At 49.8% G+C, this 20,999-nt stretch overlaps 1 protein-coding gene across 1 annotated transcript; it reads right to left on the reverse strand.

The window, feature by feature from the left end:
• Nucleotides 1–1,898: 1,898 nt before the first annotated feature.
• On the reverse strand, nucleotides 1,899–4,380 carry FAM43B (family with sequence similarity 43 member B). The gene has a single exon (XM_059690950.1). It carries the CDS (start codon nucleotides 3,911–3,913, stop codon nucleotides 2,927–2,929), a length of 987 nt encoding a protein of 328 aa, XP_059546933.1. The 5' UTR covers nucleotides 3,914–4,380; the 3' UTR covers nucleotides 1,899–2,926.
• Nucleotides 4,381–20,999: the final 16,619 nt, after the last annotated feature.

Below are 20,999 nucleotides of genomic sequence, written 5' to 3' on the forward strand. Positions count from 1 at the left end.
GTTGGCACTGTATTGGTTCATTGGTGGCTTATCTCATCATTCATCCCAGGTCTACTGCTGCCAGGGAAAGGGGAGTTGGGGGAAGGCACAATGAAATATCCTTTACAGAGAAGGGCCCTCTGGGTAAAATGGCTGTTCTCCACATGTGCTGGGCATTTTATTATTTACCAAAGCATTTTCAAAGAGGCGATTCTATTTCATTCTTACAGTCAGCCCGCAAGGTAGATAGTCTCCCCCTTTACCACTGATAAAGCTGAGGCTCAGAGAGGCTGCAGGAGTTGCTCAATGTCACCCAGGAGGTCTTGGGCCTTCTAACTCTGGGTCTACAGGGCAGAGGGTGAGCAGGAGAAGGAAGGAGGTGGCTGTGTGTGTGTGTGTGTGTGTGTGTGTGTGTGTGTGTGTGTGTGTCTGTGCTTTGGAGGCTGCCAGAGAAAAGTGGAGAACAGGCACTGAGGCTGAGAGCATGCCTGTGAACGATTACATAGCAACTGCTCCTTTAATCATGTGCATCTCACTTGAGACTGCAGAAGCCACAAGGGAGGGACTCCTGGACTCCAGAGCCTAGTTCGGTGCCTGTCCCAAGGCAGGCGCCGAGTAAAGATCTGCAGCAGGAACCTGATTAAAGAGGGCATGCTCGTGACCTGTTTCTGGGTGAGGTCTCACACCCCAGAGGCTGCCTTGCCCACAGCCCATCCTCCTCTCCCAGGTCTGACACCTCCTACTTCCTTTTCTCCTCCTGCCAACTGGAGAAACACCAACAAACCTCCTGTCGCGACATAAGCGGGAAGCAACGACCATGCAGGGCCTCCTTGTCACCCCTCCCTGCCCTGAACGTGTGGAGCCAACCCCAGCTGTCCCCTTCAAAGTGCCCTGGCCACGCCTGGGATCCCCAGGGCGAAGTGGCAGTGGCACCCTCTGTTCCCGCAGCTCCAGGAAACAGAACAATCATGCTCACTGGCGATTGCAGAGGCCACTCGTCTGGGCTCTGGATAACTCTGGGATCAGTGCCCAGATCAGCATGAACTAAAGAAGCTATCATCCCAGCTCAAGGCGCGCACAGCCACAAAGGTCCAGACAGATTTCTCCAGCTCCTCTGAAAAAAGATTGGGTGGCCCACCCTCTCCTATTTTTGTTGTTAATCCTCACCTCAGTATATTTTTCCATTGATTTTTAGAGAGCATGGAAGTGGGTGGGAGAGGATGAGGGAGAGAGAGACAGGGAGGATGAGAGAGAGAGAGAGAGAGAGAGAGAGAGAGAGAGAGAGAGAGAGACGAGGAAGATGAGAGATGTGAAAGAGACACATCGATTGGTGGCCTCCCCCAGGGCTGGGGATCAAACCTGCCACCTGGTACAAGCCCTTGACTGGGAATCGAACCTGAGACTCTGGTACCCAGGTGCACCACTGAGCCATGCCAGCCAGGCTACCCCCCCCCCCCCCCCCGCCCCTTAGTCTGCCTCCTTTCTCAGCCCCGAGGAGACAGTGTAAATAACACCTTTTGATAGACACAGGAATCTTCTCAAAGACACACAGCTGACGAGAAGCCCCCTGCCCAGTGCTCTCTTCCTGCCGAATGTCCCAGAGACACTTGCATCCGAGCACCAGGAGGAGACACACTCTGGGAGGCTGAAACAGACAGTGGGCACTCCTCCAGGGCCTGACACATGTGATCTGCAGACGAGGCACCTGCTACCGTCTCCTTCCCTGACATCCAGGGAACAGCTTCCTGGCATAGCCCTCCTACCTCCCCAACCCTGAGAGTTGGTTCCAGCTGCTAAAGGGGCCTCTTTCTGGGGTCTTTCCTTTCCTTTAGGCTTCTGATGAGAAGCTTTTCACGCCCCCCCCCCCCCCCGCCCCCGCAGGCCTGGCATCCAGCACAACACAGGAATGATGACAAGGCTGAAAAAGCAAATCCACTTTATTTACAATGATCAGTTGGTGACACACAGATCTTTGGGCTTTTTGTGACCTTGCTGACAGACGCCTGGGCAGGGGCCCACTCCCTCTGTTGGGGTAACGCACCCTCCTTCCTCACCCTGCTTTGAGAATCTAGCTGCTGGCAGGTCCCTCCTGCTCTGACAAACCTCCACTTGGGGCCATCCCACCTACATCCACTTTCTGGGTAGTCAGTGTCCCCAGACCCCGGCCAAAGGTTCTCCTTACCTCCTCTGGAGGCCCTGTCTTGGTCCTGGTTGTGGGGCACCTAGCGGGGAACCACACACATCTGTCTGCAGAGAGATGGGGTGGATGAGGAGTCCTGTGGGGATGCCAGGTGCCGGCACAGGCTTGGTGCAAACAGCTGTTACCGGCCTAATCTGCTGTTTGGGTTGGTAGAACCATCCCAGTCTTCTCCAGGGGGTAGCGAGGCCAGGCAGAGGGCCTGCGAAGTTCAACTTTTGTGTAGGCAGCACACTCAGTTCCCATCTTGGGGCCCGGCCTCCATTCCCCAGAGCCACTATTCTTCCCCTACAAGAATGCCTCACCTGGGTCATCCTCATCCCAGGGAGAAAGGCGAGGCTGCCAAGGGCAGGGCCGCTGGCTCCACCTGGCCAAGGTCCAAGCCACCCTCCAGGATTTCTGGAAACTTCTCCCCCCTTATCTTGAGGTTTTAAAAAAATTTTTTTTGTCTCTCTCAAAGAGACTTGGTGTAAAGCGTAGGAGGCAATTCCACAATGGAGGGCGCCCAGAAACTCCGGATAGGGGTGGGGGGAGAGGTGAACATTGGCTACTCCTCCCCCCAACTTGTCCCCAAATAATCAAGGGCATATCAGGCGTCACCCCGAGGCAGGATGAGGCGCAGAACAGACAACGGAGACCACGAGGCAGGCAGGGGCCAGGGGCCAGGGAGGAGCCAAGCGGGTAGGGCCGGGGTTGGAGGCTGTGTCAGGCCGGCCGGGTCTGGGGCCGGGAGTCCTGCCGGGTCCGCTCTCAGCGCGCCTGGCCCGCCCGCTCCCGCAGGCAGGCCTTCCAGCGGCGGGGCTCTGGGGGCAGCGGAGGCGCTGGGGCGCCCCGCAGGCTGCACGTCCTCAGCTCCCGGGTCAGGCTGAGCACCTCGGCCCGCTCGGGCTGGGGGGCTCCCTCCGGGCGCTCCTCCGCGTCCGGGTCCTCCTCCTCGTCCTCCTCCTGGATGCTGCTGAGGCGCGGCACCCCGCGGCCGCGCTCGGCGGCGGGCGGCCGGTAGGCGCACTTGGCGTTGAGCTGCCGGCGCAGCGGCGCGCGGGGCACCGAGGCGGCGGCGCCCCCGGCGCGGAGGTGCTGCTGGCGCACGTGGCGCGCGTCGCTCTGGCGCTGCAGGCGCTTGAAGTCGCTGAAGGCCGCCAGCGCGGTCTGGCGGAGCAGGCGGGCCAGGGCGCGCGCCTTGTGCGCCCGCGCCAGCAGCACGGCGTGGCAGCGCAGCACCACGGCCTTGTGGCGCGCCTGGTGGCGGTAGACCCAGGCGAAGACGCGCGGGTGGCGCCCGTCCGCCGCGCAGTAGGTGATGCGCGGCAGCAGGTAGGTGTGCGCCGGCCGCCGGCCCCCGGGGCCCCCCGCGGCGCTGCGCTCGCCCGGCTGCATGCGGATGCCGTGCGGCCCCAGCGTCAGCTTCATCTTCGTGCCCCCGCCCGGCCCGCAGCGCGCCCAGATCTTGCTCACGGCGTCGTCGGTGCAGCCCTCGCCCTTGGCGTGCAGGGTGACGGCGTTGCCCAGGTACCACACGGTGTAGGTCGGGTCCTCCCGGTTGAGCTCCACTTTCTGCCGCCGGCTGCGGAACACGCGGCCCAGGCGCTCCAGCGGCCAGTCGGGCAGCAGGTCCGGGCAGGAGCGGAGGAAGCTGGAGAGCAGCGACGTGTAGGTGAGCCCCGGGCTCAGGCTCTTCGCCTTGCACTTGGCCTCATCCTCCACCAGCACGAATTTGTTCCGTCTCCAGGGCAGCATCGCGGCGGCGCCGAAGGGGCTGGGGTCGCGGGAAGCTCACGGGCGTCCTGCCCAGCGGCCGGGGTCGGGGAGGGCAAGAAGTCCACGGCCCGGGAGTCGCAAGAAGCTGGGCGGCGCCCGAGACGGTAGGTGCCCGGAGATGGCCAGTGCCAAACAGGACTAGCTTCGCAGATGCCCGGTGCCCAGTCGGGCTGGCAGCCGAGATGGTCGGGCGGCGGCCGAGCGTCCGGGAGCCGCTTCCCCCGGGAGTCGCTCAGCCGTCCGGGAAGCTAGGAGGGGTGGGGGCTGGGCGTGGCGGAGGCGCCCCCAGGCCTGAACAGGGTGGATCCCGCGGTCCCTGACGCTTCAATGTGAGGTCTCCGGAGCTGGGGCTGGCGGCTGCTGCTCGGAGGGGTAGACAGAGCGCGACTGCGGTGGGGACTCCTCAGGCGCGGGGCTCCACCTCCCAGGGCTGTCTGCCTGCATCACCGGGCGGGACCGCTAGCTTTCTTGTCCCCTCCCCTCGCCCTCCACCCTCTCCTCCCCCTCGCAAGCTAGCGCTGCTCCCAGCCCGAGACCCAGCACAGGCGCGCTAGAACGGATTTAATCATTATTACTGGAGCGGTGGGGGTGGGAGGGGCGGGTAGGGAGTAGGAACCGCCTGCAGCGGAGGGAGGGCTTTGCCAATGCAGATTTCTCGGGCCTCACTGGTGGTCTCCAAGCTCCCAGAGCCGCATTAGCGACCCCCCTCCTCTCTTTCTAGGATTCCCCCTGCCGCTCCGCACAGCGTGTTCTTACCCCCAGGTCTCAGCGTGGTTTTGGGTGGGTTCCTGATGGGGCGGCCTGGCTCCCTTTGCCTCCTGTCTGCACAGCAGAAAGCCAGCTGAGGTGGCCTGAGCGGTGCAGTGGAAAAGTACTGTCGCCTGGTGAAGCTCTCTCCCAGGTTCTTCCAAGGTCGTGGGCCAGGCGCTTCGTCTGAGCTGGGAGGCCCGGGCACTGCTCCAGTGGCTGCTAGTGCCCCTCGCTTGGCACGAAGCAGGGAGGGTATCCTTTGAGGGTGCAGGAAACTTCCAGAGCATTTTGGGGGCCTGTGGGCCCAGCAGATGAAAAGCTCCTTCTTTCTGGCCAAAGGACCGCCTCTGGCTTCTCCAGAGCATTAAACAGAGAAAAAGGACAGTGACTTCGCCCAGCATTGCCCAGCGCCCCTGAGGGTTTGCACTGGGTATTCCATTGGACCCTCAGGACAGCCCAGGCCAATTAAGTGACTTGCCCAAGGTCACAAGGCTGGTAGGAGGTGGAACTAGGGCCCACTCATGCTTAAGTGACCCTCATGAGCGGGCCCTCACTCTTCTGCATCCATATGCTGCATGTGGATGGGGCATTTCCCATCCTCCCCTGGTACTCTCCAGTGGGGGCTCCTAGGGAGGGGTTCTGATGTGCTGGGAAGGAGACAGTTGTCCCTGAGTGTGGGGACACACCTCCCCTTTCAGGATTTGTTAAGACACAAGCTCCCTAGATTCCCAGGTCTGCGCTGATGGGGGCCCAGGAGCTACCACAGGAGGCTCTCACCTGAGCCCTTTCCTTGGCTGCAGAACAGGTCATCTGGGGAGTCCGCCAGGTCAGATATGAGCCTAGACCTAGACTTTTGGGCCTGGCCAGACGGAAGCAAGTCCTCTGAGAGTGGGGGGCAGTGATGTTCTTCACAGTGGGGGCAACATTCAGGGTAGAGGGCAGGAGTAGTGAGTGGCTGAGTTCAGAATCCTTAGGGCAGTGGTTCTCAACCTTCCTCATGCCGCGACCCTTTCATACAGCTCCTCATGTTGTGGCGACCCCCAATTTCATTGTTACAAGTTGAACATAATTAAAGCATAGTGATTAATCACAAAAACAATATGTAATTATATATGTGTTTTCCGATGGTCTTAGGCGACCCCTGTGAAAGGGTCGTTCGACCCCAAAGGGGTCGCGACCCACAGGTTGAGAACCGCTGCCTTAGGGGAATAAAAGCAAAAAATCCACAACAAGGCCGCATTTCTGAATGCTCTAAAATGACATGCAAATAAAGAACAAGAATTACTTAGAATTACAGAATCATAGCTTTGGAGGGGCCGCACAGATTTCTGGTCTACTGCAGCCTTACTTTATTTTATTTACAATATGGAAATGTCTTTACTGCCTTTGGCTGATTATAAAAATAATCCGTGCTTGTGGTAAAAATTGCACCGGAAGGACATGGAAGTCTCCCTCTGTTCTCACCCCGGAGATGTAGACGTGACCTCATTTCCCCACAAGAGAACAGGCTCTGAGAAGCCCGGTGATCATCCGAGTGCTTTTCATGGTGCCGGGTTAGCCCTGGGATCTAATGAAGACATGAACTCAACCAGCCCCCTTTTTAGAAGGGACTTTGGTGGTTTTGGACGTGAAGGACATTAAAAAATCCTGCTGTAGCTCCCGCCTTGGGTCTCCTAAACAAACCCTCTGGACCTTACTGCCCTGAGGCTCCCCTCCCCCCAAAACGGCAGGGGCTGGTGGGAGTGGCCAACAGCGAAGTCTCAATTTGCAAGGCTGAGATGCCTCCAAGCTTTTGTCCAAGGCTAGCCTCCTGAGATTGCTGGGGTTAACACATAAAGACAGAGGACACCAGTTAAATTTGTTTCAGACAAACAACAATTGTTAGTATATTTCTGGTGTTGCACGCATTTTACCTGGTAACGAAGCCTTCTGCCTACCAGAGAATAAGAAAGAGCAAGAAGCCACAGACAGGTGGCTTGCTCACCTAGACCTGGTTCTGTGCTGTTCCCACTGCTTTTGGCAAATCCTCTCTGGGGGTGAGGACCCAGGGCCGTGTGAGATCGCAGTGTACAATAGTCTGTTTTTATGTTAAGTCCTTGGACCTCAAAGCAGTATTTGACATTGTCAGCCCTTGTTAGCCACTCACCTGGGCTTCCTTGGCAGGGATTCCCATACCCCGCCCACCCCAGGACCACTCCTCCCTTCAGAGGCTCCTCCAAACATCCCCAGGCGTGGCCTTCTGCTTTTCTTCCTCCAGACTTGTTCCTTTACTCTAAAGTTTAGAGGGCTCAACTGTCCTCCCAGCTTCCATGGTCCTTTCTATTTCCTCAGTGGGCACCCTTCAGGGCCCAGCTTTGAATATTTCCATAGTCCTACTAATTAAACGCTGAGTAATGACGCCACAACAACAAAATATTCTAACTAAACCGGGAGGGAGGTTACAAAATGTGTTCGATGGGAGTAGGTAAAAGAGCATTAAATCTTCATCTTCCATAGCAGGAAGGTCATGTCTTAAAAATTGGGAAATCTGAATTAGAAGTGTTATTTAAGAACACATATGACTTTTTTAGAACGTGCCATCTAAAATGTGTAGAAAATAGTCTTTGGAAATGAGAATTGAGACTGGAGAAGGGTGGGGCAGAGGATTAATGTATTTTATTTATTTATTTTTTAAAAAATATTTCTGTTGATTTCAGAGAGGAAAGGAGAGGGCGAGAGAGATAGAAACATCAGTGATGAGAGGGAATCATTGATAGGCTGCCTCCTGCACACCCCTTACTGGGGAACGAGACCAAACCTGGGTGTGTGCCCTTGACCTGTATCGAACCTGGGACCCTTCAGTCCGCAGGCTGACACTCTATCCACTGAGCCAAACCAGCTAGGGCGGATTAATGTATTTTATTAGTAAATAGTGTCTCCTATAAACCAGCTGTGTGACTTTTTAAACTAATACAAAGAAATAAAAATCAAATTGAAAAAAAGAAAAAAATTCCACTGCATGCCAATCTATGAAGTAGTGATGGTTGAGGCAAAGTTGGGAGCTTTTTTCATGGGCAACTTTTTTACTTTTCTGGAAGTACCTGGTATGTAATCAAAGAAACCAAAAGCTTCCCTGCATACCTATCACTAATTCATCTCCCAACTGTCAGCCTGGTCGAACTCACCGGGTGATCTTTAGGTCTACGTGTTTCTTAGAGACACACCCCTCTTGGAGGCCTCCTCTCTGAGCTCGATCTGGACTACTCTATAGACCTGTGTGGCTATTGTCCTGGGATTTTGCTCTGCTACCATCCTAGGAATTTCCTCTGCCTTTTTCCTGTACTGGGTCCAGTTTTCTGGATCGCTTGCCCCACCCCCTCCACCCTGCCCTGATTTATTTCCTTGTTTTGGCAAAGCATATAGTCCAGTAGCTTTGACTGATGGTTCTGCTGGGTGTAGAATTCTGGGTTGGAAATAAATTTCCCTCAGAATTCTGAGGACATGATTCACTGCTGCTGTTGAAAAGTCAAATGACATTCAGATACCTAATCATGTAAGTGTGAGCCAATTTTTCTCTCTGGCAGTTTCTAGAATTTTCCAGAGGTCTAAAGTTTCATGATGATGTGCATTTACTCTGAGCACTTGGTGGGTCTTTTAGTCTGTAAATCAATATCTTTTAATATGGAAATCAATTTTGGGGACATTTCTTTGGGCTAATTTCCTCCACTCTGTTTTCTGGATTTGTTTATTTTCTAATATAGTTGGATATTGGGCCTCTTGGATTGATACTCTAATTTTTCAAAATGTTCTTTCCAATTTTTCATTTAAAAAAATGTTTGTTCTATTTTCTGGGCCATTACCTCAACTTAACCTTCCAACTTTTCTATTAGATTTTTTTCATATCTCTTCTCATAATTTTTCACTTCTAAGAGCAATTTCTTCTTTTTTTTATAGCATCCTATTCTTGTTCATGGACATAACATTATCTCTAAGAATGTTACTTATAATTGCTTTGATTTGTAATTGTGATAAAATACACACATAAAGTTTACCACCGTAATTATTCTTAAGTGTATTCTTAAGTTCATATTAAGTATATGCAATTGTTGTGCAACCCGTCTTCAGAACTTTTTCTCTTGTAAAATCAAAACTCTGCATCCATTAAACAATAACTCCCAGTTTCTCCCTGTTCCTTGTTCCTAGCAACCACTATTCAACCCTGTCTCTATGCATTTAACCACTGTAGATACCTCATATAAGTGGGATTGTAGAGTATTTGTCTTTTTATGACTGGCTTATGTCACGTAGCATAATGTCCTCAATGTTTCTCCATGTTGTAGCATATGTCAGAATTTCCTTCCTTTTTAAGGATGAATAATATTTCATTGTATGTATATAACACATTTTGTTTATCCACTCAGCCGTTGATGGACACTTGGGCTGTTTCCACCTTTTGGCTATTGTGAGTAATGCTGCGATGACATGGGTGTACAAATATCTCTGCGAGACTCTGATTTCAATTGTTTTTTTGATATGTAACCAGAAGTGGAATTACTGGATCATATGGTAATTCTATTGTATATTTTTTGAGGAGCCACCATACTGTTTTTCATAGCTGCTGCACTATTTTACATTGTACAAGATTTCCCATTTCCGTATACCCGTGCCAGCACTAGTTATTTTGTTTGTTTGGTTTTTTTTAATAGCTATCCTGTGGGTTGTGATTGTGGTTTTGATTTGCATTTCCCTAATTAGTGATGTTAAACATTTTAAAAAATATATATACTTTTTTTTTTATTGGTTTCTGAGAGGAAGGGAGAGGGAGATAGAAACACCAGTGATGAGAGAGAATCATGGATCGGCCGACTCCTGCACACCCCTCACTGGGGATCAAGCCCACAACCCGGGCATGTGCCCTGACGGGAAATTGAACCGTGACGTCCTGGTTCATAGGTCGATGCTCCACCACTGAGCCAGGCCTGCTGGGCTGTTGCACATTTTTTTAATATGCTTGTTGGCTATTTGTATATCTTCTTTAGAAAGAAGGGCCATTTAAGTCCTTTGCCCATTTTTAGATTGGGCTATTTCTTTTTTGTCATTGAATTGTAAGAGTTCTTTATATATTCTGAATATTAACTACTGATCAGATTTATGATTTGCAAAAATTTTGTCCTGTTCCTTATGTTGCCTTTTTTATTCTGTTGATTGTGTCCTTTGATGCACAGAAATTTTCAATTTTGATGTGGCCCAATTTATCTATTTCTACTTTTGTTGTTTGCGTTTTGGTGTCAAATTCAAGAAATCCCTGCCAAATCCAATGCCATGAATATTTCCCCCATATTTTTTCCTCTAAGAGTTTATAGTTTTGGGGCTTACTTTTATGTCTTTGATCCATTTTGGGTTTATTTTGGTACGTGGTGTAAGGTAAGGGTCCACCATCCTTCTTTTGAATGTGACACAGTATTTGTTGAAAAGACAGTCTCTTCCCTAAAGAGTGGTTTTGGCACCCTTGTCAAAAATCACTTACCTTAGCTAGTTTGGCTCAGTGGATAGAGCGTTGGCCTGTGGATCAAAGGGTCCCGGATTTGATTCCGGTCAAGGGCACATACCTCTGTTGCAGACTCCTCCCTGCCCCGACCCTGGTCAGGGCGCATGCATAAGGCAACCAATTGATGTGTTTTTCTCACATCGATGTTTCTCTCTGTCTTTCCCTCTCTCTTCCACTCTCTCTGGAAGGTCAATAAAAACATATCCTCAGGTGGGAATTAACAACAACAACAAAATCATCTGATCGTATATGCAAGTACATGTTTCTGTCTCTATTCTATTCCATTGGTTTGTATGTCTTTTTATGTCACTACCACACTGTTTTGATTACTGTAGCTTTGTAATATGTTTTGAAACCAGGAAGTATGAGAACGCCATCTTTGTTCTTTTTCAAGATTATTTTGGCTATTCAGGGTCCCTTGAGATGCCATCTGAATTTTAGGATGGATTTTTCTATTTGTGCAACAATGCCATTGAAATTTTGATAGGATTGCATTAAGTCTGTACATGACTTTGGGTACTACTGACATCTTAAGAATATGAAGTCTTCCAATCCATGAACACAGATGTCTTGCCATCTATTTGTTGCTTCTTTAATTTCTTTCAGCAACATTTTGTAGTTTTCAGTGTATAAATCTTTTGCCTAGACTGCAACCTCATGGGAGACCCTATGCTGATCCCAAATTCTTGACTTATCAAAACTGTGAGATAATAAATATTTATTGTTGTCTGAAGTCACAGAGCTTTAGGAGAATTTGTATTAGGTAACTAGTGTGGTCTCTAATCTCACTGGCCCTAAAAGCACTGTATGACCAGCCCCCTGTGCTAGCCTCCTTCCAGGTCCTCTAACTACTGAGCACCTTCCCGCCTCAGGTCCTTTCCACATGCTGCTCCCTCTTGTCCCCACCCTTCCTCCTCTAGCCTGTTCATCTTTCAGGCTAATGCTTAAATGTCCCTGCTCTAGGGAAATAGTTCCCTGACCTCTCCTGCCTTCCCTGGGTTCTGCCCTTCACAGCAGTGATCAGAATTGTAAACAATTCATTATTTGTGTAATCCTTTATTTAATGCCTGTCTCCTCTTCTCCTAAGGCTCCGAGCACTCTGAGGGAAGCGTTGCATCTATCTTTTACACTGTCGACTCCATGTGCCCTGAGCAACATCTGGAACTTAGTAGGTGTGCAGCTGAATGAGATGTGTCCCCACCATCTGACTCCATCTTCATCCTTTCCACTGCAGGAAAGACAGCTCAGAGCAGATCCCTCATTGAGGACAGGTCAGTACATTATTCTTAAAGGACAGCACATACACTTTTATTTTTATGTATTTTTTAAAGTCTCACTTCCGACAGTGACTCATCTTGTGACCTTGGGCTGCCTGCCTTTCCTCTCTGAAAAATGTAGATAGCAATTGGTATGATGCTTCTCTTGAAGGCTGGGAACTGTTTCTTTTAGAGAGATTTTGGCAAGGTTTTCAATGCTCTTAAAGTACAATTTTCTTAATCCCCAGATGGTTGTAAGTGATTATATAGGTGATGAATAGAAATGAACTATGATTGATCGTGTGGCTATATCTCAGTTACAGGTGTGTGCGTATGCCTTTTGGTGCTAGATTGGTATACTTTGTGTGTGCATATTTTTTTAATGAAGAGTCTCTGCTTTAGAATGCTCATGAACATCCAAAATTCTGCTGCAGATTTGTTTGAAGCTGTATTTATTTCTAATTCACTTGGCTCTCTGTTCATTTCTAACAATAACAAACAATATTTACTTAAAGCTTGCTATGTGTCAGGCATTATGCAAAACCTTTTCCTTTCTTGTAGCCAGTCCTCCCAATTACCTTTAATATATATAAATATATATATATTCATTTATTTATTGATTGATTTCAGAGAGGAAGGGAGAGGGAGAGGGAGAAACATAAATAATGAGAGAGAATCATGGATCGTCTGCCTCCTGCACGCCCCCCACCGGGGATTGAGCCCGAAACCCGGGCATGTGCCCTGACTGGCAATCGAACCGTGACCTCTTGGTTCATAGGTCGACGCTCAACTGCTGAGCCACGCCAGCCAGGCCCGATTACCTTTGCAAAGAAGGAACTATTAATTCTTATTTTACAGATGGGGGAACTGAGGTGAGGCTCAGAGAGGTTAAATGACTTCCCGAAGGCCACTCAGCGAGTGACTGGCAGAGCAGTAACTAAAGTCAGTTTGGCATGCTCTTACCTGTTGGAAAAATTGTGTATTCATGACGAAGGAATAAAGAGAAAGAGGAATGCGACAAAAACGACGATTCATTCTGAAGTATATTACGCATCAAGGAGACTTCAGAATAGCATTAGTCTGCCGTCAGATGGCCAGCTACTGAGTGGTATGGATGCAGGAGACGAGAAAGGTGATGGATGGAGATTTTCCTTTCAGTGCGCCTTGCCTGTATTTGAAAGATAAGCTCCTGGTGCATCCATCAACTCACAGTCTAGCTCAGAGCAAAACCATGTTCGCATAACAAGCAGAACAGGCTAAACTGAGGCCAGTACTAGGATCTGCTGGGTCTCAGGATGGGACGGGTAAGAGGAGACAGCTACAGCCCACCAGGCCTTGAGCCAGAGCAGCTGGGAGCAGAGACAGGGCCAGAGGAGGGGATTTCCAGGTTGGCTCCCTTTCGTACTGACCCTGATGGCCACACGAATCCCTTTACCTGACTCCCTAATGCAACCACCTATGGTTGCTCTTCATTCACCCAGTCAGCCATTCAACAAATGATTGCTGCACACTTGCTCTGTGGCAGGCGCAGGGCACAGAGGAGATCGAGGCAAATGAGGCCCCGCTCCTCTGGGGCCTCAGTTTCTCCTCCTGGGACGGCTGGACTGTCTTCGTGGCTCGGTGGCTGGTTTTCCCCAGCGTGAAAGAGCCAAGAGGCCAGAATGGAAGCTGCGGAGCCCTTGATGCTTTGTCCCAGGGTCATGGAATGTTTCTCTGCCACATTCCATTGGTCACGCAGGGCCAGCCCCATCCAGTGTGCGTGGGAGGGTGTGCGTGCTTGGCGATGGGGGCATCGGGAGGCATTGGGAGGCTGGATAAAAAGGGGTTAAATGGCGGCCCCTCTATGCAATGTTTTCCTGCAGCCCACTCAAGAGATGGCTGGTCCCGTCCCACACCCCTCAAACCGCTGGGCCTGCAGTGGGGCAGGCGTCCTTTTTGTTCTCCTTTGTGGCTCACAAATCAAAATCCCCTTTCCTCCTAGATTTCCCTTATCCTCCGAGGATCCTGTCCTCCACGCCATCTCAGCACGCATCCCCACTCTCATATCCTTGACCTAGCTATTACCAATAACAGCAGCCCTTTGGAATGTCAGTTGAAAGCATCCCACAGTATAAGAATTTTTCCTTCTGGTGTTCCCTCTCCAACAACTCTTTGACTCCACCTGGCCCTCCAGTTCACTGATCTGACTACCTTTTCATCCTTCTCAGAGCTCATTTCCCTCCTCACTCTCCTTCAATCCATGACTTCCTCACATATTCCTATGTTAGTTTCTTATTGCTGCTATAACACATGGCCACAAACTTAATTGTTCTCTTACAGTCCTGCAGGTCAGAGTCTGAAGTGGGACTCATGTCCCTTCTGCTTGAGGGGGAGATCTGTGTCCTTGCCTTTCCGGCTCCTAGAGGCCACCCCTGTCCCTTAGCTCATAGACTCTTCCTCCCTCTTCAAGTCAGCAACACTGGGCTGAGTCTTCCTCATGCTTCTGTCTCTACTGCCTTCCTCTGTCTCTTATAAGGGCCTCTGGGTGACATTGACCTACCTGGACAATACACGGTAACCTCCCCGTTTCATGGTTAACTGATTCCCAACCTTAATTCTATCTGCAACCTTAATTCTACTTCCAGCTGTGCACCTACTCCACATCTGCACCCGTGCAGCTCAGCCTGGCTGGAGAAAGACAGAAATCACAGGCCACGCTACATTGATGGCCATGCGTCGTCAGTAAACTCTTACACGGCCAGGCAAGCCAACTATACTTCCCCAGTCCATTCACTCTCCTCTTTCCTACATGATGATGCCACACCTCCTCCTCTCTCTTCAGACCTCCGTGCCTCCTTCCTCGTTCTTGTTCTCAGCGGAGGCTCTTGCTTCCTACTTTTCCAAGGAAATGGAGACAATAGGAGAGAACTTCCCCAGACTCAGCGACGCACCTGCATCTGTGCTCATACATGGCATCCCGTGTGCTGCGTGGATGAAATGCCTGCAGCCAGCCCCTCCACAGTCCCTGGTCACTTCCTCCAGGTCTCACTGCAGAGAGCTCCTGCCCTTCTGTGTTATCTCTCCCCCTCTCCTCTCTTTTGGCTCATCAGCATACAAACACGCAGTCATTTCTTTCATCATATAAGACAAATACAAACACAAACAAAAGAACACTCTTTTTTTAAATGTATTTTTATTGATTTCAGAGAGGAAGGGAGAGAGAAATAGAAATATCAGTGATGACAGAGAATCATTGATCAGCTGCCTCCTGCACATCCCCTACTAGGGACCAAGCCTGAAACACAGGCATGTGCTCTTGACCAGAATTGAACCCGGGACTCTTCAGTCTGCAGACCGATGCTCTAGCCACTGGGCCAAACTGGCTAGGGCAAAATAACATTCTCTTGATCTTACACCTCTCTTCAGCCGATGCTTATTTCTCTGTCTTTCTGTATAGTAAACCTTGGAAAGTGTTCTCTGCCTCTTGAGTCCAATTCCTTCTCTCTTACTCCCTTGGATCCCCTCACGTCTGTCCTTGGCTTCTACCGCACTTCTCAAGGTCACCGATGACCTCCAAGGTTTTAAATCCCGTGGCAGAGTCTCACCTTCCTGAGGTCCAACCAACATTTGGTACAACGGACCACCCTTTCCTTCTCAACACTCTTCCTTTACATCCTCACTTGGTGTCCTTCTCGCTCAGTGACCACTCACCTGAGCTCCTTTGGTGAGTTCTCCTTATCTCCTTGACACGTGGGCATACCCACATTCTCTTGGTGATCTCATCCACGCTTTTAGCTTGAAGTACCATCTTAGAAGCTAACAACCTCCCAATTCTATCTACAGACGATCTCTCCTCTGAACTCCAGACTCTTTCCTACCCTCCACTTGGAGGTCAAATAAACATCTCAAAATTAAAATGACCAAACTAGCCTCCCCAGTTGCTCAGGCCAAGAACGTTAGCATTAATCTCGACTCCTCTAGTGCCCTCACATCCTTAATCAATCGGAACCCATTCCCATCAGCTCCGTCTGCGGGAGGGTCTGACCGCTTCTCAACATGTTCATGGCTCCCACCCTGGTCCAATCACTTTCACCTGAGCTGAGGCAGTAGCCTCCTCACTGCTCTTCCCACCTATGTCCTAGGCCCGACTCAGCCTATTCTCATCACAGGGCCCCTTTTAGTAGGTAAGCCCAGTCATGTCTCTCCCATATTCAAACCCCTTCTGTGGCTCCTGTCTGTTCCGGCTGCTGTAACAAAGTTACTGTAGACTAGGTGGTTTATGAGTAACACACATTTATTTCTCACAGTTCTGGAGGCTGGGAAGCACAGGCAGGTTCGGTGTCTGGTGAGAACCTGCTTCCTGGCTCATAAGTGGTCATCTCACGGTGTCCTCGCGTGGCGGAAGGAGCGAGGGAGCTCTCTGCGGTCTCTTATACGAGGCACTAATCTTATTCACAGGGCTTACTCTCGTGACGTAATCACCCACAAAGGCCTCACATGACTTTTTTGGGCGATGCACACATTCAGCCTGTAGCATTCCTCATGGCCTACCAGGCCTCAGAGCAGCTGCTCCTTGGCCTGGCTGACCTCCTCCCCTATTATTCTCATCCCCTATGGATGTGATCCTTCCACACTGGCCTCCTTGGTGTCCCCCTAGCAGGCCAGGCCCACTCCCACCTAAGAGTCCTCACACCGGCTGTCCCCTCAGCCAGGAATGTTCTTCAGACGCCAACAGGTCTCCTCATCACTTTCTTCACATCTTGCTGAAAAAAAAAAAAAAATTCTACCTTCTCAGAGCAGTTTGCTAACCACCCCATTTCAAAGGGCCACCTCCACACCCTGGTACCAGCTCTCTCTGCACTCATTCTCTGCTGTATTTTTTTTCCATCAGCACTTGTCACCATCTGGATTAATTTCCCGGTGTCACTGTAACAGATGATCAAAAACAGTGGCTTAAAACAACACACATTTCTTACCTTACAGTTCTGGAGGTCGGAAGTCTAAAATAGGGCCACAGGGCTGCATCCTTGGCAAAGGCTCCAGGGGAGAAGCTGTTTCCTTGCCTTCTCCACCTTCTAGAGGCAAAATTCGAGGCTCGCGCCCTCTTCCTCCATCTTTAATGCCCACAGTGTAGCATCTTCTCTGGTTGCCATGTGAGGAGACATAGTCACATGATTCACAGGGATCCGGAAGTGAACATCAACCCACCACATCTTCCGATAAACCATATTTTCCTTGTTTATTTGCTTATCATCTGCCTTTTTGAGGGCAGGGTTTAGTCTCCTCCTGGAGGATTTTTATCTGTATCCCAGTGGCTACAACAATCCATGGCTAGTAGGAGATGCTCAGTACATACCATTGACCCTTGAACAACATGGGTGTGAGGGATGCCAACCCTCAGTGCAGTTGAAAATCCATATATAACTGAAGTTGGCCCTCCACCGTGGGATTCCCCACTGAAGATGGAAAATACTGTTTTCGATTGATTGACTCCTCTAAAGTGAAACCTGGGTGAGGCAGGGGGTCCCGTGGGGGTGAGGCCGACGGAGTCCTAACGGCCGACTCCGGAGACCGGTTCAAGACGCAGATCTGATTTTATTGTTTAAGTGCAGCAACATATATAACATTCCAGACCAATCAGAAGTTTACACCATCCTTAGGGCAACCAATGATAGGAAAGATAGGGTACTATGTAGGGGCTCTAGGGGGCTTACTCAGGCGGGCGCTGCCACTTCCCGGTGTGCCGAGGAAGCTTGTATAGGCGGAGTGTGCTCACGCCATTGCATCTGCCACTGCACTGAGATAAATCTCCTGAGCTCTTCCCACACCTGGGGATCCAGAGGGCCAACTGTATATTGAAAAAAATCCGTGTTAAGTGGATCTGCGCAGTTCAAACTCATGTTGTTCAAGGGTCAATTATATATTTTTGAATGAATGGGCTCTGGCTGTGTTTGTCTGTTCTCAAGCTGTGTGGCACCAGCAACAGTGACTGGCACCAGGCACCCGTACCTATGTGACAGGCGGTGTCGACAGTGCCTGGGGTGGCTTTGAGGAGGACGTTGGGCAGCCCTCCACCCCAGGCAGGCAGATGGGAGCTGAACTCCCTTCCCATCAACCATTTTTTCCCCCCAACCATTTTTTTCAAGGCTGCTTCCGTGCAATTTGATTGAATTCTTTGATGTTTATTGAGTTCGGAGGTAGAAGGCTTGGTCCCGCCCTGCCACTCCAGGAGATGTCTAGAAAGAGCCTCATCTCCCTCAGATTTAAGCCAGAGATTCATCTTCAGTCTGGCAAACAGTATTTTGTTACCATGGCAACTGAACTTCTAAAAAAACGAATGTCAAGTAACATGAGGATCCTAGTGCTCATGGCAACCGCCATTGCTGCATATTTTTGGGAGAAAATGTGTCTGGCCTCCTTCCTGCCTGTGAGCTGGGAGGGTGAAGGTGAGGTTAGCAGCACCAGGTGTCCTCCCAGATTTGATGAGACACTGAGGTTTGGCCATAACAGGGTCAGAGGCTGGTCCTTTCCCCCAGGTAAAAGCAGCTCTTTTCTACAAGATCACATAACCAAGTCCTTCCCCCCCAATGCCTAGAAGGAATTCTGTATTTTGCTCCCTCTCTCTTCTTTGGTGCTCTAATCCCTGGAGAATTGTGTGGGTTCTACCAGGGATGTGGCCATACACGGGAACACACACACACACACACACACACACACACCTGTGGGCTGAGGATCTGACAGGTGTAGGCATCACCATTCACCCACTCTACCATGTATTTGCTCATTGATTCATTCATGCATTCCTTTAGTAAATATTCACTAAGAGCCTGTAATGGGCCAGACCCTTTGTCGGGATCTGGGAGGCAAATAGGACAGGATTCAGGATGTGCTCCGGGCTCTCCAACCCAGACTCTTGCAGAGGAGGTATGTAAACACATAAATTACACTGCAGCTTGAAAGAAAGAGGAGTGCAGAAGGCACAGGAAGGAAGGGAGTGATTAACTCTGGCAGAGATGTAGGTGGGGGGTGGAAATCAAACAACCCAGCCTTGTTTTAGGTTCTTTTACAGAAAACATTGGCCAAACTACATCCATGCAAGGAAGACTTAAGAAAAGGTCTCCAGCAAGTTTCTCAAAGGAAGGTGGGCTACTCCATGGCCTCATTGGAGATGCACATTGTCCCCATTATAATGTTTCTGAAATCAGGATGTGTCTGATGATCAATGGATATATTTATTGAAGTGTTTATTGCCTCACTCCCAATGAAATGTAAGGTGTGTCTTAGAATCCAGGAAACACGAGGCTTTCCTTTTTTCATCCCCAATACTTGTTAGTAACAGCCTCAGAGAACCCTCTTGGCCTAACACCCCTGCTCACATTTCCTCCATGAACTTCAGCCTTTCTCATTAGAGTTAGGGTCTGGGCCCAGTGAGCGGGAGTTCAGGGGGCTTCTCTGCACTGGGTGGCAGCTCAGTGTCTAAGAGCCAGTCTTCCTGGGTTCCCTTCACATCCAGACGCCATCACTTCCTAGTTGTGTGGTCCACCCTGAGCTTTAGCATCTTCATAAGTGAAATCATAACGTTGCATACCTTTAGGGTTGGTTGTCCTTCAGCTCATGCATTCAACAAATATGTATGGAGCATCTACTGTGTATCAGGCACGATTGAAGAGCTGGGGTGTGGAAGTAGACAAAACAGAAAACCTCTGCCCTTGTGAACTTATATTCTATGGCAGACCAATTACAAACATGCAAATTATCAAAACAAAGCAGGGGAGTGGGTAGGGAGAGCCGGTACAGGTGAGTCAGGATTCCAGTTGAGATTAGGTACAGTTGGGAATAACCGAAAAGTCAAAACGACGGTGGCTTAAATCGACAAAAGTTCACTTCTCTATTAAAGGTGTGGGAAGTGCTTCATAGCCACTGGGGACCCAGGCCCTGTTTATCTTGTTGCCCTGCCATCCTCACCATCTGGCTTCTTACCTCAGAATCCGCAATCACAGCTATGTTGACCGAATTCCAGCCAGCAGGAAGAATGGAGGACAGGAAGATATGCCTCCTTTCCTTTAAGAACACTCCCTGGAAATTTGATGGGACACTTCCCTTTCCTCTCCTTTGTCTAGAACAGTAATGGCGAACCTATGACATGCGTGTCAGAGGTGACACGCGAACTCATTTTTTTGGTTGATTTTTCTTTGTTAAATGGCATTTAAATATATAAAATAAATATCAAAAATATAAGTCTTTGTTTTACTATGGTTGCAAATATCAAAAAGTTTGTATATGTGACACGGCACTAGAATTAAGTTAGGGTTTTTCAAAATGCTGACATGCTGAGCTCAAAAGGTTCACCATCACTAGTCTAGAACTTAGTCCCATGGTTGTACCTCTGCAAGGAGAGCTTGGAAATGTAGTTTTTTATGTGCCCCGTTAAACAGAAGAGGTTTGATTACCAAGAAAGAGTGGATGGGACAAATATTGGGGTGTAAGTAGCTGTCTCTGCCACAGGTTATCGCAGGGATTTGATTAGATAAAGCTTACAAAGGATTTGGTACAGAAAAAGCACTCAGCAAATATTAGCTTCATTTCAACACAAAGTTTTCTTAATGTGTGTGCTCTGGGGAGCTATTGGTACACGGTAAACAGTGAGCAGATGGGGAAATGGGCCTCAAGGGTCTTTAGTGACTGACCACAGAACTGAAAGGCAGCAGGTCCTGGTGGTGGGTGTCACATGGGTCTGCCTGGAAAAGAGCAGGGTGTGTCAGGGATGACTGAGGAGCCCTTGAGATCCTGGGGACCATGCCCCTCTTGATTTGAGCCTCTGGATCCAGCCAACCCTGAACTTTTCAGTTATTTGGACCAGCACATTCCACGTTTTGCTTCAGGTGTTACAATCGGGCTTCTGCACCCGTCACTGAAAGAGCCCTCATTAGTGCAGTTCTGTTTTTATCTGTGTATCTGCTAGGATGCTCTTGGTGGTGGTACTTACCAATGGCCAATTCACTGGGCTTACACAATGAGATTTATCATCTCACTGACAAGAAGTTCAAGACTATGTATTGGTCTTGGTGGCAGCAACATGGCTTCAACAGTTATGTCACCTCCAGATACACTGGTTAGAGGCAGAACAGGGACTATCTCTTTCAGCTGTGCTTCTAAAAATATTTTTATTGATTTTAGGGAGGGAGAGGGAGAGAGAAACATCAAAGATGAGAGAGAAGCATTGATCGGCTGCTTCTTGCACGCCCCTGCTGGGGATTGATCCTGCAAACCCAGGCTTGTGCTCTGACCGGGAATCAAACTGTGAGTCATAGGTCAACTGAGTATTGGTTCATAGGTCAGCTCTCATCCACTGAGCCAGGCCAGTTTGTGCTTCTTAAGAGACTTCCCTGAAGTTCCTCAGCAGACCTTCCCCTGTAGCTCATTGGCCTGAACTGGGTCACATGCTCGTTCCTAAGCCAATCCCCGGCAATGGAAACAGGACCACCATGATTGGCTGGGGCCCAGGCCAAGGTCCGCCTCTCTGCAGCACAAGGTCCCACAGAGCGTCCCACAC

This window comes from Myotis daubentonii, chromosome 3 (genome assembly GCF_963259705.1).
Source record: "Myotis daubentonii chromosome 3, mMyoDau2.1, whole genome shotgun sequence".
In the NCBI taxonomy this organism is placed as follows: domain Eukaryota; kingdom Metazoa; phylum Chordata; class Mammalia; order Chiroptera; family Vespertilionidae; genus Myotis; species Myotis daubentonii.

Bases quoted from the DNA above. Each gene is read 5' to 3' on its own strand.
- FAM43B (XM_059690950.1), bottom strand. From the start codon at position 3,913: ATGCTGCCCTGGAGACGGAACAAATTCGTGCTGGTGGAGGATGAGGCC.